This window comes from Lipotes vexillifer, unplaced genomic scaffold (assembly GCF_000442215.2).
Source record: "Lipotes vexillifer unplaced genomic scaffold, Lipotes_vexillifer_v1.1 scaffold1798, whole genome shotgun sequence".
Classification (NCBI taxonomy): domain Eukaryota; kingdom Metazoa; phylum Chordata; class Mammalia; order Artiodactyla; family Lipotidae; genus Lipotes; species Lipotes vexillifer.
Window position 1 is genome coordinate 1,503,287 of NW_006789032.1, and position 14,476 is coordinate 1,517,762.

Consider the following 14,476-nt stretch of genomic DNA (forward strand, 5'->3'; position numbering starts at 1 on the left):
AGGGCGGTCTCGGTGTGGGGGCCGTCAGGGGAGCCGTGGCCGAGAGGCGGGTCCGGCTGCTGTCCTGGAGACGTGCCTGCCCCAGAATAGCCAGATTTTTAAAAATAACTCAGGAGGCTTTTGTTTGGCTTTTACTTTAAAAGACTTTTTTTCCTTTTGCACAGAACTCTGTAGCAGCGGGAGGGGTCAGCCGGCGTTGGCACTGAGTGGAGCCGAGTGGGCAGGGGTGGCGTGGGGAGGGCCGTGTCCAGGGAGGCCGGGGGTCCGCTTTTGCTCTCGGGTCACGCCCCGGGCGGCTGTGCGGCCCTGGGAACCAGGACCAGGTCGGGGACAGTTGGGGAGAGCTGAGTGCATGCCTTCCCGTCACTCCAGCCTGGGCCGGGCCCCCTGTGTGACAGCCAGATGACCAGGTGGACAGATGGACAGAAGGCAAGGGTCTTCCTTGGAGCGCACCCAGCGTGCCGGCCTGGGGGCGGAAGTTTCCATTACTGCCCGTGTCCTGCCCGATTAGCATCTCCTAGTCAATATTTGTGCAAGTGCTCTCAGCTGGGAAAAATGCGACCGGCCCGTAGACCTGGGGGAGGGACAGAAGCTGGCCAGCGGAGGGTGCAGCCTGGTGGCCTCGCTCAGGGAAAGGCGGGGGTGGGCCCCAGGGGGCTTGGCGGGAGGCTTTAATCCCCTTGGGGGCCTTCAGTGCGGGCCATGCTGCCGCCCCCAGAGCAGCCTGTGTCCACGTCCACTGCACACCCAGGCCCCCCACGCCGCCATGCCCCCCTTTCTCACGAAGACCCCTCCTGGCACAGGGGCCATCTGAGATCCCCAGGGCTCCCTGGAATGCCTGAGACTTGGCCAAGTTGCCTGCCGGGTGTAGGGTCCATCCCCCCAGAGGCTCGAGCCCCTCCCCTGACTGGGCAAGGGCAAAGTGGAAGATGGCCTCAAGGCCTGGCAGTGGATGAACAGGCCCTCCCTCCCCCCCAGCACCCAGGGCAAGGCCATTCTTGGCCTGACTTGGGCCCCTTCCTGTAAACTCCAGGCCTTCCGGGAAGGGCAGGACTTGGAATGGGCGTGTCTCATGCCCCCTGCCCCCCGCCCCACCCTGCCACGCCTGGATTCTTAGCAGGCTGGCCTCCTGAGGGATGGGGCCATGAGGTGTCCATGCTCCCTCCACTGTCCCTCGAGGGGGTCGTCACAGCGGCTTCAGGCTGACCAGGGGTAGGGGGTGACTGTGAGCCTTGGGCGGCCCTGGAGGGCTTCCCCGCTCTGCCCCCATGTGGCCGTAGGCTCGGGGCCTGGCTGGCTGACCGAAGACCAGCTGGTCTGGGGCAGAAGTCCAGAGCAGTGGACACCAGAAGGGAACCTGCTCCCCTGGGCTGGGCAGGGCCCCATTGAGGGGACGGCAGGCGGCCGGAGGTGTGACGTTGCCCTCAAGGCTGGTGGGCAGTTCAGAGCCCACCTAGGGGTGCCCCTGTGAGCAGGTCTGGCATGGGGGTGTGGGCTGGGGGTCTCCAACTGGGGCACAGGCGCCGTCCACGGATGGCGTGCTCACTAGCTGTGTCTCTGCCCCTCATCTGGGGCCCCCACTCTCCCCGTGTGCAGGGTGGGTGCCCAGGGCTCCCACTGGCCCTGCCGGGCTTTCCTTGGAGCCCAAATTTCACGCACAGAGACCAGCCTGGATGATGGTCCCGTCTTTGGCTTTGGGATGGGGGCGGGGTTCCCTGGTCCTCAGAGCTGTTGAGGCCTGGAAACCACAATCCCTACCCCGTGGTCACCACGTAGGGCAAGCTGAGGCTGGGTGAGCACCAGGGTGCTACCCCCAGAGGTGTGTGTGGGGTGCACAGCCGATGTGTGCGCTCTGCTCACGTGCCCACCCTCTCGGGGGTCTCGGTGGCTCATCATCGAGGCCACAGGCAGGGCAGGTGCTTCTGCCTGAGCCTATGGGCTGTTCTCAGTGGCCCCAGAGCCCTTTCCTCGGGCCTGTGCCAGGTGGGGCTGGGGTCCCCAAGGCTAAGACCTGCCAGGCTTCAGGGCCAGGGGACAGTCAGCCAAGGAGGGGCCCCACCAAGCCCCCAGGGGCACAGGACACAGGGACATCCAGGGTTGCTGACCTCTGGCCAGGAGAAGAGAGACGAGGGATGGGCCCCTCCCCGGGAGTGAGGTCAGGCCGAGACCCAGGGAGAGAGCAGCAGGTGGGCCCTGGGGGGTTCTGGACGCCTCTGGAAGAGCAGCCTCCCCGTTCCCTGGCCAGGTGCTCCCCCGACAGGCCGGGGCTGGGTTGGCAGGGTTGCCCCGCGCCAGCTTTGGGAGGGCCCGTTTTCGTCTGTCTCCCCGCTGGGGGCTCCTGACAGTGGCAGGCAGAGGCTGGGCCCTGGTTGCTCCATGCTGGCTGCCCCTGCAGGCCGGTCAGTGGGTGAAATGGGCGGGTCCTCAGTTGGCTCTGAAGATGATGGGGGCGGTGACCAGGGTGAGGCCGTGACAGGGGCCCCCATCCCAGGACGGGGGTTCACCAGCCTGCTGTGCGAGGAGGCCAGGCTCCTGGGGGCTTGGGACACTGTCTGGCCATCTTCCCAGGCCAGCCACCAGAGCTCTGGGGACAGTGGGATGAGCTCCTGCCTCGGCCTTGCCCAGCCCCACTGCCCGGGCCCAGGAGACGGGCTGCCCGCGTGTGTCCCGTCTGACTCCAGTCCCTGTCAGGCCTGTGTGCAGCCTCACAGCAGGGCTCTCCAAGCTCCTGGGGTGGGGCTGGGGAGGCGGGTGGGGCTGGGCCCTAAGGGACCCCCAGGCCCAAGAGGGGAGCCCTCCGGAAATGCTGGGTTCCACCGGTCACCTCTGTGTCCTGGTGCAGGCCTCAGTGGCCAGGGGCCGTCCAGTGAGCGAGGGGCTGTTCCCTGAGCCAGCCTGCCCTCTCATCTGGGTGTGCCTGGCCCTTGAGGGCAAACACACAGATGTCCACTGTGAGCCCCACCTCACGGCGTGGGGCTGTCCCTCCAGGTATGGGGGGGCCCAGGTGGCATGGAAGGGATCTCAGGGGCGTCCATACACTCATCGCCCCGCAGGTTTTCCACGTGGCCTATGTGCTCATCAAGTTTGCCAACTCCCCTCGGCCAGACCTCTGGGTGCTAGAACGGTCCACGGACTTCGGCCACACCTACCAGCCATGGCAGTATTTCGCCTGTGAGTCTCCCGGGGCCAGGGGTGTCCCCTGGGGTGGGCCGCACGCTCTCTCAGGGTCTCCGGACAGCAGGCCTGCCCTCACGCCAGCTTCTGCATGGGTCAGGGCTGTCGGGTGCGTGTCCCCGAAGGCTGGTGGGGGTTCGGTGGCTTTTGTGTCCCTGAAACGGGCATGGCTGGGTCCAGGGGCCCTCGGTACCAGGAGTCTCTCGTGCCATCTCCAGGTTCGCTCTGGACTGGCCTTATGCTCCGGCAGCTCCTGAGGTGACAGAGGCGGCCAGCTTAGCTGCCTGGTCAGGAGAGCACGGGAGCCCTGCACCCCTGCTCACTGGCCGGCCGTTCCATGTGCCACCCTGACCAATCATGTCGATGGGGATGCTTCGATTGGGCGGGCCTGAGACGTTTCTCCCCAACTCCAAGGCCCGAGAGTGAGTGCGGGGCGGTCAGTCCTATAAAGGACAGTCAGGAATGATCCCCCAAGGATGGGGATGGCAAGGGCCACTCAGGGGACACACTTGTTCTCTGCAGAGAGAGGGACAGGCAAGGCAATCCGGGCTCGGGGCAGGGGCAGCCTGAGCCCTGGCCTTGCCCACCTGAGGAGCTCCCCTGGCCTCCCAAGTGCCACAGTCTTCAACAAAACCTCGAGGGTGGGCGGCGTTCCAGCCTCGTGGTTGATGCTGCCTCTCGGTTGAGGCCGTGAGGCTCCGGGGAAGTCCGGGCACGCAGGGCAGCAGGGCGCTGCCGTCGGGCCTCCTCCGAGGGCTTCCCTGGAACCCTGCGCCATCACCCTCCGGCGTTCCCGCAGCCTCCAAGAGGGACTGCCTGGAGCGGTTCGGGCCACGGACACTGGAGCGCATCTCCGGGGACGACGACGTCATCTGCAGCACCGAGTATTCGCGGATCGTGCCCTTGGAGAATGGCGAGGTGGGCGGGGTGGCGCGGGAAGGGGGTGTGGCCGGGCGGTCCCTGCCGGAGCAACGCCCACGCCTGACCCGCGCCCCTCCGCAGATCGTGGTGTCCCTGGTGAACGGGCGCCCAGGGGCCATGAACTTCTCCTACTCGCCGCTGCTGCGTGATTTCACCAAAGCCACCAACATCCGCCTGCGCTTCCTGCGCACCAACACGCTGCTGGGCCACCTCATGGGCAAGGCGCTGCGGGACCCCACAGTCACCCGCAGGGTGAGCAGGCAGGCGGGGCTTTTGGGGCTGGTGTGGGCGGGGCCCCGTGGGCTCGGGGCTGGGATCTGGGGGCAGGTGTGGGCGGCCGCTGACTGCCCCGGGGCGGGCGCAGTACTATTACAGCATCAAGGACATCAGCATCGGCGGCCGCTGCGTCTGCCATGGGCACGCGGATGTCTGCGACGCTAAAGACCCCACAGACCCCTTCAGGTGAGACCTGTAGCTCCCTGCCCTCGTGACCTGCGCTGGCCCCTCACTGCTTGGCCTCAGTTTCCCCGTGTGCACTGTGAGGTGGAAGGGCAGTGCCTGGAGCCTGGCTTGGGCCTGTTTGCCAGACGCGGAGTCTTGCCTGGACCTGCAAGACAGCTGCCCCTCCACCCCAGCTGCCCCCAGCAGAAGCCCCCGGCCCTGTGGAGGGGAGTCAGTGAGAGAGGTAATCCGCCTGAGGCTGCATGTTTCTGTTCTCTGGGGTAGGGGAGGTTCCCCTGCCTTCCTTGAGAACACAAACGATAACACTCCCTGCTGACCCCAGCCGTGATCACACCCCATCACAGGCAGGGGCCAAGGCTCAGGACAGGGAATAGCCCAGAGACCCCCGTCTGAGGGGGACCCCCATCTCCTGCAGCTGGGACAGCTGAGGGCTCTGAGGCCCACCCAGAGTCAGCCAATAAGGCAGGGCCCAGGAATCTGCATCTTTAACAAGCTGCCACTAGATGCTATGTGCCTAAGTGGCTCCAGCCACCCTAAATTCAGCAGTGAGCACGCAGCTCAGTTATCAGCTGGAGCCTGGCACTGAGCCAGCCCTCCTCCTGGCTCGCTCGTTCCTCCCTCCCTCCCTCCTTTATCCCTCCCCTCTTTCCTTCCTTCCTCCCTCCCTCCCCTCCTTTCCTTCTCTGCTCCCATCCGTCAGCAGCTGTGTGTGGCGCTCACACATGCTGCCCCAGGAGCACCTGTTCCGGGCAGGCCTGTGCCCAGCGCACAGGTCCCGGTGGGGCTGAGTGCGCTGGGGGTCTTAAAGCAGGTCCAGGGCTGGACAGGAGGTGCTGGGAGAGGAAGCAGAGCCTGCGATGGGGAGCCCGTGACCAGGCTCCCCAGCCCCCGCCCCCGAGGGGCACCTCCAGCAGGGAGCGGGCGAGCTTCTCCTGCTGCTTCCCTCGCCTCAAGATCATGCAGCTCCCACTTCTCCTGGGGTTTTATTGCTGTGTCCACACCCCAATTGATAGGGGAGGCGAATGAAGCCCAGACAGGGCAGGAGCTCAGCCCCGCTCTCGACGTCAGAGCTGCACCAAGAGGTGAGCCCCAGACCTCTTCAGGCATGGCTGATGGGTCTGAAGGTGGAAGAGGTGTGATCGCACTCCCTAGAGGACTCAGGCAGGCCCTCAGGACCCTCCTGGCCGGTCCAGTCTCTGCACGGGCCCCAGGCATGGGTTCCTGCCCGCCGCCTCAAGCACTGAGCTCGGGCGCAGCTAATTGCTCTGGGAAATTAAGTGCCAAGTGGGAACTCGTGATGGTTGGGAAGGGCGCCTGCTGGGTGGCCAAACTGGCCTCAGAGGAGAGGTGGGCCTGCCCTTGCCTGTTGGGAAGACGTCGGCATCCGCCCTGACTCACCTGCACCTGGGCGTAGGCAGAGCTCAGCTCACCCTGCAAGGTGGGGCTTGGGTGGGGCGTCTCCCCCAGAACCACAGACACTGACACCCCTCACACACAGTGTCCTGCAGTATCAGCCTGCCCTGCCGCCTCTGCCCCTTCCATGAGGGCTGTGCCCCACCCGCTGGCCTGTCACCATCCCTCTGCTTCCGCCCCCACCCCCACCCCGGAAGCTCTCTCCCACCTCCGTCGCCTCGGCCATCGTTCTGAGTGCTGTCTACCTGCCCAGTCTGTACTGAGCCCCCCGTTCATTCTCCCCCATCACTTGGTTTGGAAGTTACATGTTTTGTCTCTTGGTGTTTCAGTTGAGTCAGGCTAACAAAATGCCAGAGGCTGGGCGAATTACAACCAACAGAGATTTACTTCTTGCAGTTCTGCAGGCTGCTGAGGGCCCCCTTTCCTAGTTCACAGATGGCTGTCTTTTGGCTGTGTCCTCACAGCGGGGAAGGGGTGAGGGAGCTCTCAGGGGTCTTCTTATAAGGATGCTAGTCCCATTGACGAGGGCTCTACCCTCATGACCTGATCACCTCCCAAAGGCCCTGCCTCCAAACACCATCGCTTTCGGGGTTGGATTTCACATGTGACTTTTGGGTGGACACGAACATTCAACCTGTGGCGATTGGTGATCACCCTTACATTTCTTTTCTAGTTCTGTTGATTGCAGTGGTAGCCTTCCCTCTTCAACAGGCATACTTGACCACGCCAAATGCAGATTTAACTAGTTGTCTCCCTGGTGACCCAGGGCCCTAGAACACTAACCCCAGGCACGGTATCTGCACCCAGCAATGGATCCATCACCTTGACTGCCAGTTCCTGTTCTCTGTCCTTCCTTGGCTCCCAGTGCATCCCTGGGGGCTCAGTTTCCTTTTCCTTTAGTACTTTCCATGAGAGTCTGTTAGTCATTGAATGGCTGTTATGCCCTCACTCTTGGGTGATAGTTTAGCTGGCTGTAGAATTCCTGGTTGATGGCTGGCCGTGTCTCTCAGCACTTGGGAAATGTCATTTCAGTCTCTTGGCATCTTTCGGTGGTTGGGAGAGTCTGCTGTCATCTGCACCATTGTCCCTCTGTGGGTTTTATGCCTCTTCTAGGTGTTTCTGTGATCTTGCCTCAGTGCTTTGCTGGTTTACTCTGCATTGTTGAGTAGTGGACATATTTCCTGTTGCTCAAGGGTTGTGCTTTTTGAACTTAAAAATATGTGTCTTTGTTACTTCAGGACCATTTTTGGCCGTTGGCCCTCTAGGACTCTGAGCTCTCCCCTCGCTCCCTCTTTTCTCTTTCTGGAATTCCTGTTATACAGGTGGGATCGTGAGTGGTTTCCTTGGGTCTCGGGACTTCTTGTTATCCCCACCTCTGCCTCCTGAGCTGCTCTCTGGATGGCTCCTTCAGTTCATTGAATCTCTCTTCAGCTGTGTCTGATCCACTGTATAGCCCATCCTTTGAGTCTTTAATTTCAATCATTTTAGTTTTCATTTATAGAAGTTCTGATTGGTTCTTTGGTCACATCTGTCTCTTTTTCATAGCATTGTGGTTTTTATTATGTCTTAGATTCTTTTGGTTATGATTTTTTTTTTCTTTGAAGAGGTGTGTGTGTGTGTTTGTACGTCTATGTTGGTTTTTTTTTAACATCTTTATTGGAGTATAATTGCTTTACAATGGTATGTTAGTTTCAGGTTCACAACAAAATGAATCAGTTATATAATCTTTAAACACTCTCTTTTTATGGTTTCCACTCAATTGCTCCATTAAATGAAGCTCCTGGGGTGCAGCCCTGCTGTTGGTTGCGTCGGTTGACCCTCTTGGGTTGTTTCTCTGCAGGTCCTACAGCGGGGCCTCATCCGTGTGATGGCGGTGTGCCCTGGATTGGGAAGAATCCCTCCAGCATGGTTTTTCAAGGGCTTTTGACAGACACGCCACTTTTTGTGTTAATTTCTTGGTTTAGGGGTGCCCTGACTATGTAGGTTCTTGAAAAACCAAACACCAGCCTCAGGTTCTTGGTTACAGATCCTTGGCGCTTCCTGTGATGACCTCTCTGTGGCAGGCTATTCCTGCTTCCTTCCTGAACACCATGGAGCAGTGGGGCTGAGTCCCAGGGCCCTGCAGCCCCTCGTGGGGGAGGGGCTAGAGCATGATTTGGAGCTCTGGGTCTCTTCTTCTTGGACTGGCTCCTGGGGGCTGCTCAGGACCTGCACAGCACCGCAGCTGTGGTGCTGACCCAGGACCGAGGGGCAAACGGCCCGGGGATGGGGCTGTGATTCCTGCTCTCCACCTTGGCTGAGCTGAGGAGGTGTGTGCCAGAGATGGGGTTCTGTGCAGTAGGTGGCTGCAACCTCGGTCCTCAGCTGCGGCCAGCTGTCCGCCTGCCCACTGAGCCAACAGGAGCTGCTCTCCAGGGCAGCAGGCAGGATTCCAGCTCTCTCACTGGTGTCCACCCCCGGCTGGAAGAGGGAGCCGTTCTTGGCCACTTGCTCCTGGGGAGGTGCCCTGGATACATGGGGGCGTCTGGCTGAGTCCAGGGCTGCCTGCTGAGCGAGACCTGGGTCTCAGAGCTGGCCCAGGAAAGCTGTAGACTTGGCCTCGGGTCCTGGCCGTGGTGGAGGTAAATCCTGAAGGGCCCAGGGCTCCAGGCTGACCTGCGGACAGGGGCCACCCACGCTGACCACTCAACACCCTGCCCCAGCTCCCACCCTCCGTGAAGGCCCTGCACAGCCCCGCCTTTCTCGTGTCCCTGTGGGCCCATGGCGGACCTGAGCGCTTTCTGTGCCCGCATGCCCCCACAGGCTGCAGTGCGCCTGCCAACACAACACGTGTGGGAGCTCCTGTGACCGCTGCTGCCCCGGCTTCAACCAGCAGCCATGGAAGCCGGCAACCACGGACAGCGCCAACGAGTGCCAGTGTGAGTGCCCCCGCACGTGCTCACACGCTAGTGCGGTGCTCACACATGCGCTCGTGCGCACACACGTTCACACAGGCTTTTGCATGCACGTGCTGACGCCCACACGGTACACTCACACGCACAGACATACGTTCACACATGTACACTCTCGATACTCAGGTATACACGCATGTGCTTGCGCACACTTGTGTGTATGTGTGCACATGTGCTAACAATACGTACACGGGTCACGCGTGTTCACACACGCTTAAACATGCCCACACGCGTGCTGTTGGCACACGGGCAGCGTGGCACATTCTGTCCCCTGAGCCAGGCCACGTTTGGGGTCACCCGTGGCTTGCGGGACGTGCCCCAGGGGTCCCAGTCGGGTGGGGTCACAGAGGCCTGCTGACAGCTGAGCCCCCACTCTCCAGCCTGCAACTGCCATGGCCACGCCCACGACTGCTACTACGACCCTGAGGTGGACCGGAGCAACACCAGCCAGAACCAGGACCGCGTCTACCGGGGCGGGGGCGTGTGCATCGATTGCCAGGTGGGCTGGGGCTCGTGGGTGGGCGGGGTCCGTGTGAGGTCAGGTGTGGGGCTGAGGATGCGGTCGGGGCTCTCGAGGAGGGGGGGCTGCCCCTGGACTCAGCGGCCCTGCCCCGCCACAGCATCACACCACCGGCATCAACTGTGAGCAGTGCCTGCCCGGTTTCTACCGCTCCCCAGACCACCCGCTCGACTCACCCCACGCCTGCCGCCGTGAGTGGGGGCGGCCCAGGTTGGGTGGCCTGGGCGGGGGCATTCCAAGGGGTGTCCAGGAGCAGGGTCTGCCCAGGTCGGGGTGTCCTGGGGGCCTTCGCGGCTCTCTGGGAGGCCACGGCTCTCGTCCCACCTCCCAGGCTGGGGAGGCAGACGCTGCCCCTTCACGGGGCCCGCAAGCCCTGGACTTGGGTTCCCTTGACTTCCCGCCCCCGCCCAGGCTGTGACTGCAAGTCGGACTTCACAGACGGGACGTGCGAGGACCTGACGGGCCGCTGCTACTGCCGGCCGAACTTCACGGGGGCGCGATGCGATGCGTGTGCCGAAGGCTTCAGCGGCTTCCCGCGCTGCCACCGTGAGGGCGCGGCCTGGGGGCGGGGGCAGGCCCTGAGCCCCTGAGCATCCCCGCCTGCTGGGCTTGGAGCCGGGGCGGGGGACCCCAGGGGGGACTCTTTGGTCCTGCCTGTACCTCTGGTGATGCCGAGAGACACGGGGGGCCGAGCACTGAGCCAGCCTGGCTGACACTTGCTGTTTCCTTCCTCAGCGGTGCCGTCCTCTCAGAATGACACGGGGGAACAGGTGCTGCCGGCTGGACAGATTGTGCGTAAGTGTGCCCCGAGGTCTCCATCCTGCCCTGGGCCCCGCTGGAGCTGTGGGGCAGGAGGGGCCACACCCAGGCCCACAGAGAGCGGGTATTTCCGTTTTGTTCACCATGTCTCGGCGGCTTTTAATTTCATGCAAATATTACGTACTTATGCTAGAAAACATCGAAAAACGTAGGTGAGCGGAAAGCTAGAGGAGAGAGTTATGCAGAATCGCATCTCCTGCAAACAACCCCTCCTCCCTCTGCTGCGTGCTGTTTTTATAAACATCCATGTGCGCCGTGCACGCTGTCGTGTAATTGTGTCTTCCACCCACACCATCCTGTAAACACATCATTTCGTGTTCCACGTTGTGCAGACAGATGTGGCTCTTGCTTAACCTGCTCTCAATTCTTGGAAATTTAGGTTCTTTCCAGATTTTATAAAAATGACACTACAGTAAACCTCCTTGAAGCTAAAGCTTTCCATGGATTCTTAACTACTGCTGTAGCACGCTTTCCTAGAAGGCAGCTCTGAGTCACTAGACATGCATGTTCAGGGACCTTCTTGGCCACAGGTTGCCACACCGCTCTCCTGACATAAAATCGTCTACCCGGTGGAATGGCAACAGCTGCGTCACGTGTGTTGGGCGTTGCTGTCACTACACGGCAACGTTCATTATCGCAGAAATCTTCTTATCGGTTCACTTTCCCACTTTTCGGTTTTCCTGGAATTGGGACGCGCCTTTCAGTTGACAGCTTATTGATGTCTAATTGGCCGGCGTTTTCCTGTCACAGCAATACAAAATAGTGGTGTGTCCTATAATTGGTTGTGTCTTAGATCCGATGGCATTTGGTATTTCCTTGGTTTTAGCTGTGTTTCTTTGCCTCGTTTGCAAGGTTGAATCTTCCTTTTTTTTTAACATGTAAGTATTTACTTACGAATATATTTTGTTTGCTTATTTATGTATATATTTTTTGGCCGCACCACACGGCATGTAGAGAACTTCCCCGACCAGGAACCAAACCCGCGCCCCCTGCGATGGAAGCACAGTCTTAACCACCGGACCGCCAGGGAGGTCCAAGGTTGAATCTTCTTTTGCGTTTCCTGACTCCTATTGCTTTCACTTGTGAATTTCCCATCCGAGGTTGCGGCTCAGTTTTCTTTTCGCTCGTTTGCTGCTATGAGCTCTTTCTGTATTAATTATATTATCTGTTCCTCACACGTCACGTGCTTTTCTCCCAGTGGGTAATTTGCTCTTCCTGTTATTTTTTTTTTTTTTTTTTTTTTTTTTTTTTTGCAGTACGCGGGCCTCTCACTGTTGTGGCCTCTCCCGTTGCGGAGCACAGGCTCCGGACGCGCAGGCTCAGCGGCCATGGCTCACGGGCCCAGCCGCTCCGCGGCATGTGGGATCTTCCCAGACCGGGGCACGAACCCGTGTCCCCTGCATCGGCAGGTGGACTCTCAACAACTGTGCCACCAGGGAAGCCCCTTCCTGTTATGTTTTTCACGTGAATCTGTTCACCTGGTTCTTCCTGGTGTCTGACTCGGTCATATCTCAATGGAGGTCCCTAAACCCAACTATTTGCATATCTCTTGGTTCTTTGGCGGTTTTCTTTTTGACGTTTAAATGTTTAGTTTTTCATCATGGGGTAAACCAGGGGTCAGCAGGTTTTTTCTGAAAAGGGCCGGACAGGAAATGTTTTATTAGACTTAGAGGGCCGTGTGTTCCCTGTTGCAAAGCTTCAGCTCTGCTATTGTCTGTTGCAGCTTGGAAGTGGCCATGGACCATGTGCAAGCGAATGGGTATGGCTGTGTTCCAATAAAACTTTATAAACCAGGCACAGGCACCTTGGACTGAAGTTTGCCAATCCCTGGTATAAACTGTTGAAAATCCCTCCTTTCTCCACTGGCCCTTGGTGAGCACTCGGTAATTGTGCTGGTGTGGCATTTCACTTTTAATCTGTGAACCGTAGGATGAATTCTGCTAATATCCTTCCTACTGTGGACCCAGCATTGAACATAAACGTTTTGTGTCTATATTCGTGAGTGAGGCTGCGTGAAAGCTTTGTTGTTTTTTTGGTACCACCTTGTTTTGGTTTTGTAATTCATCTTGTAGAATACTTGAAAAACAATCCATACTTTGTTATGCTCCAGAGCAGATTAAAAATCACAGGAATTATCAGGCTTCCCTGGTGGCGCAGTGGTTAAGAATCAGCCTGCCAATGCAGGGGACACGGGTTCAAGCCCTGGTCCGGGAAGATCCCGCATGCCGTGGAGCAGCTAAGCCCATGTGCCACAACTACTGAGCCTGCGCTCTAGGGCCCGCGAGCCACAACTACTGAGCCCGTGCGCCTAGAGCCCGTGCTCTGCAACAAGGGAAGCCACCACAATGAGAAGCCCATGCACCACAACAAAGAGTGGCCTCCACTCACCACAACTAGAGAAAGCCCACGTGCAGCAACGAAGACGCAGTGCAACCAAAAATAAACAAATAAATAAATAAATAAATTTATTTTTTTTAAAAATCACAGGAATTATCAATTTCTTAAAAGCTTGTTAAAAGTTACTTAAAAAACCCTCTGGTCCTGATACATGTTTTCCCATGGAGAGCTTAGATGATGGTTTTCTTTTCTTTTATTATGTGTGTTTATTTTCTACCTCATTGTAAGTCAGTTTTAAAATATTTATTTATTTATTTATTTTTGGCTGTGTTGGGTCTTCGTTTCTGCGCGCGGGCTTTCTCTAGTTGCGGCAAGCGGGGGCCGCTCTTCATCGTGGTGCGCGGGCCTCTCACTGTTGCGGCCTCTCGTTGCGGGGCACAGGCTCCAGACGCGCAGGCTCAGTAGTTGTGGCACATGGGCCTAGTTGCTCCGCGGCATGTGGGATCTTCCCAGACCAGGGCTCGAACCCGTGTCCCCTGCATTGGCAGTCAGATTCTCAACCACTGTGCCACCAGGGAAGCCCAGTCAGTTTTGATTATTTATATTTTGTTAGCAAATTGTTTGTCATTTGGATGTTTAAAGGTATTGGCATAAAGTTATGCACAGCATTCTGTACGTGATTTTTAAATTTCCTTTCATTCGTTTTGTCTATTTTTCTTTTCTTTTTTTCTTTTTTTTCCTACCTTTATTATACCTAACAGAAGTTTGTTGAGTTTATTGGTGTTCTCAAAGTGCAGCTTGTTGATCTGCTGGAGTTTTTCTCTGTTTAGTTTGGGAGAGAGATTTTACTTCCTAATACGGAAAAAAAAAATTTTTTTTTAAGATTTTTTTAAGAATTATTTTTTGGCTGTGTTAGGTCTTTGTTGCTGTGCGTGGGCTTTCTCTAGTTGCGGCGAGCGGGGGCTCCTCAACATTGTGGTGTGCGGGCTTCTCATTGTGGTGGCTTCTCTTGTTGCAGAGCACGGGCTCTAGGTAAGCGGGCTCAGTAGTTGTGGCTTGCGGGCTCGAGGGCACAGCCTCAGTAGTTGTGGCGCATGGGCTTAGTCACTCCGCAGCATGTGGGTTCTCCCAGGACCAGGGCTTCAACCTGTGTCCGCTGCATTGGCAGGTGGATTCTTAACCACTGTGCCATCAGGGAAGTCCTAATATAGAAAATTCTGAACTAAAACCATCTTTCTTTCTTTTTTTCATTGCAGTGTAACTGGCATACATTATTATATTAGTTTCAGGTATATAACACCACTATTTGGTATTCTTATATATTGTGAAATGATCACCACAGAAAGTCTAGTTAACATCTGTCACCACACGTAATTACCACTTTTTTCTCATGATGAGTACTTTGAAGATCTAATCTCTTAGCAACTTTCAATTATGCAGCAGATTATTATTAACTACTGCCGCCATGCTGTACATTACATCGCCATGACTTGTTTCTTTTACACCTGGAAGTTTGCACCTTTTGACACCCTTCACCCATTTCACCCAACCCCCAATCCCCACCTCTGGCAACTACCAATCTGTTTTCTGTATCCATGAACTCGATTGTGTGTGGGGGAGGTTTTTTTTTGGGGGGGGGGTGCGGGGGGTTAAGATTCTACGTATAAGTGAGATCGTACAGTATTTGTGTTTCTGTAGATTTTTTTGATTTATTATTTTCATAGCTTCTTGAATTAATTATTTTTAGTTTCTCTTAATTATCCACAAAAGGTTTAAAGCGTTTTCTCTCAATCACGGGTGATTTTATTCTGCAGGAGAATGTCTGGAGACTTCTTTGGTTGTTATAACTGGGGGGGGGGGGGGGCCCCTGTCCCCTAGG

General features: G+C 57.5%; 1 protein-coding gene across 1 annotated transcript in view; it reads left to right on the top strand.

The window, feature by feature from the left end:
* The window catches only part of LAMA5 (laminin subunit alpha 5), a 57,411-nt gene that overhangs the window by 15,623 nt on the left and 27,312 nt on the right, over nucleotides 1–14,476 (top strand). Inside the window, exons 3-11 of the mRNA XM_007462282.1 lie at nucleotides 3,054–3,171; nucleotides 3,974–4,092; nucleotides 4,177–4,347; nucleotides 4,460–4,557; nucleotides 8,773–8,888; nucleotides 9,302–9,420; nucleotides 9,542–9,632; nucleotides 9,853–9,987; nucleotides 10,177–10,236. Coding sequence (XP_007462344.1) covers nucleotides 3,054–3,171; nucleotides 3,974–4,092; nucleotides 4,177–4,347; nucleotides 4,460–4,557; nucleotides 8,773–8,888; nucleotides 9,302–9,420; nucleotides 9,542–9,632; nucleotides 9,853–9,987; nucleotides 10,177–10,236 — 1,027 coding nt within the window. The remainder of the gene's footprint in view (nucleotides 1–3,053; nucleotides 3,172–3,973; nucleotides 4,093–4,176; nucleotides 4,348–4,459; nucleotides 4,558–8,772; nucleotides 8,889–9,301; nucleotides 9,421–9,541; nucleotides 9,633–9,852; nucleotides 9,988–10,176; nucleotides 10,237–14,476) is intronic.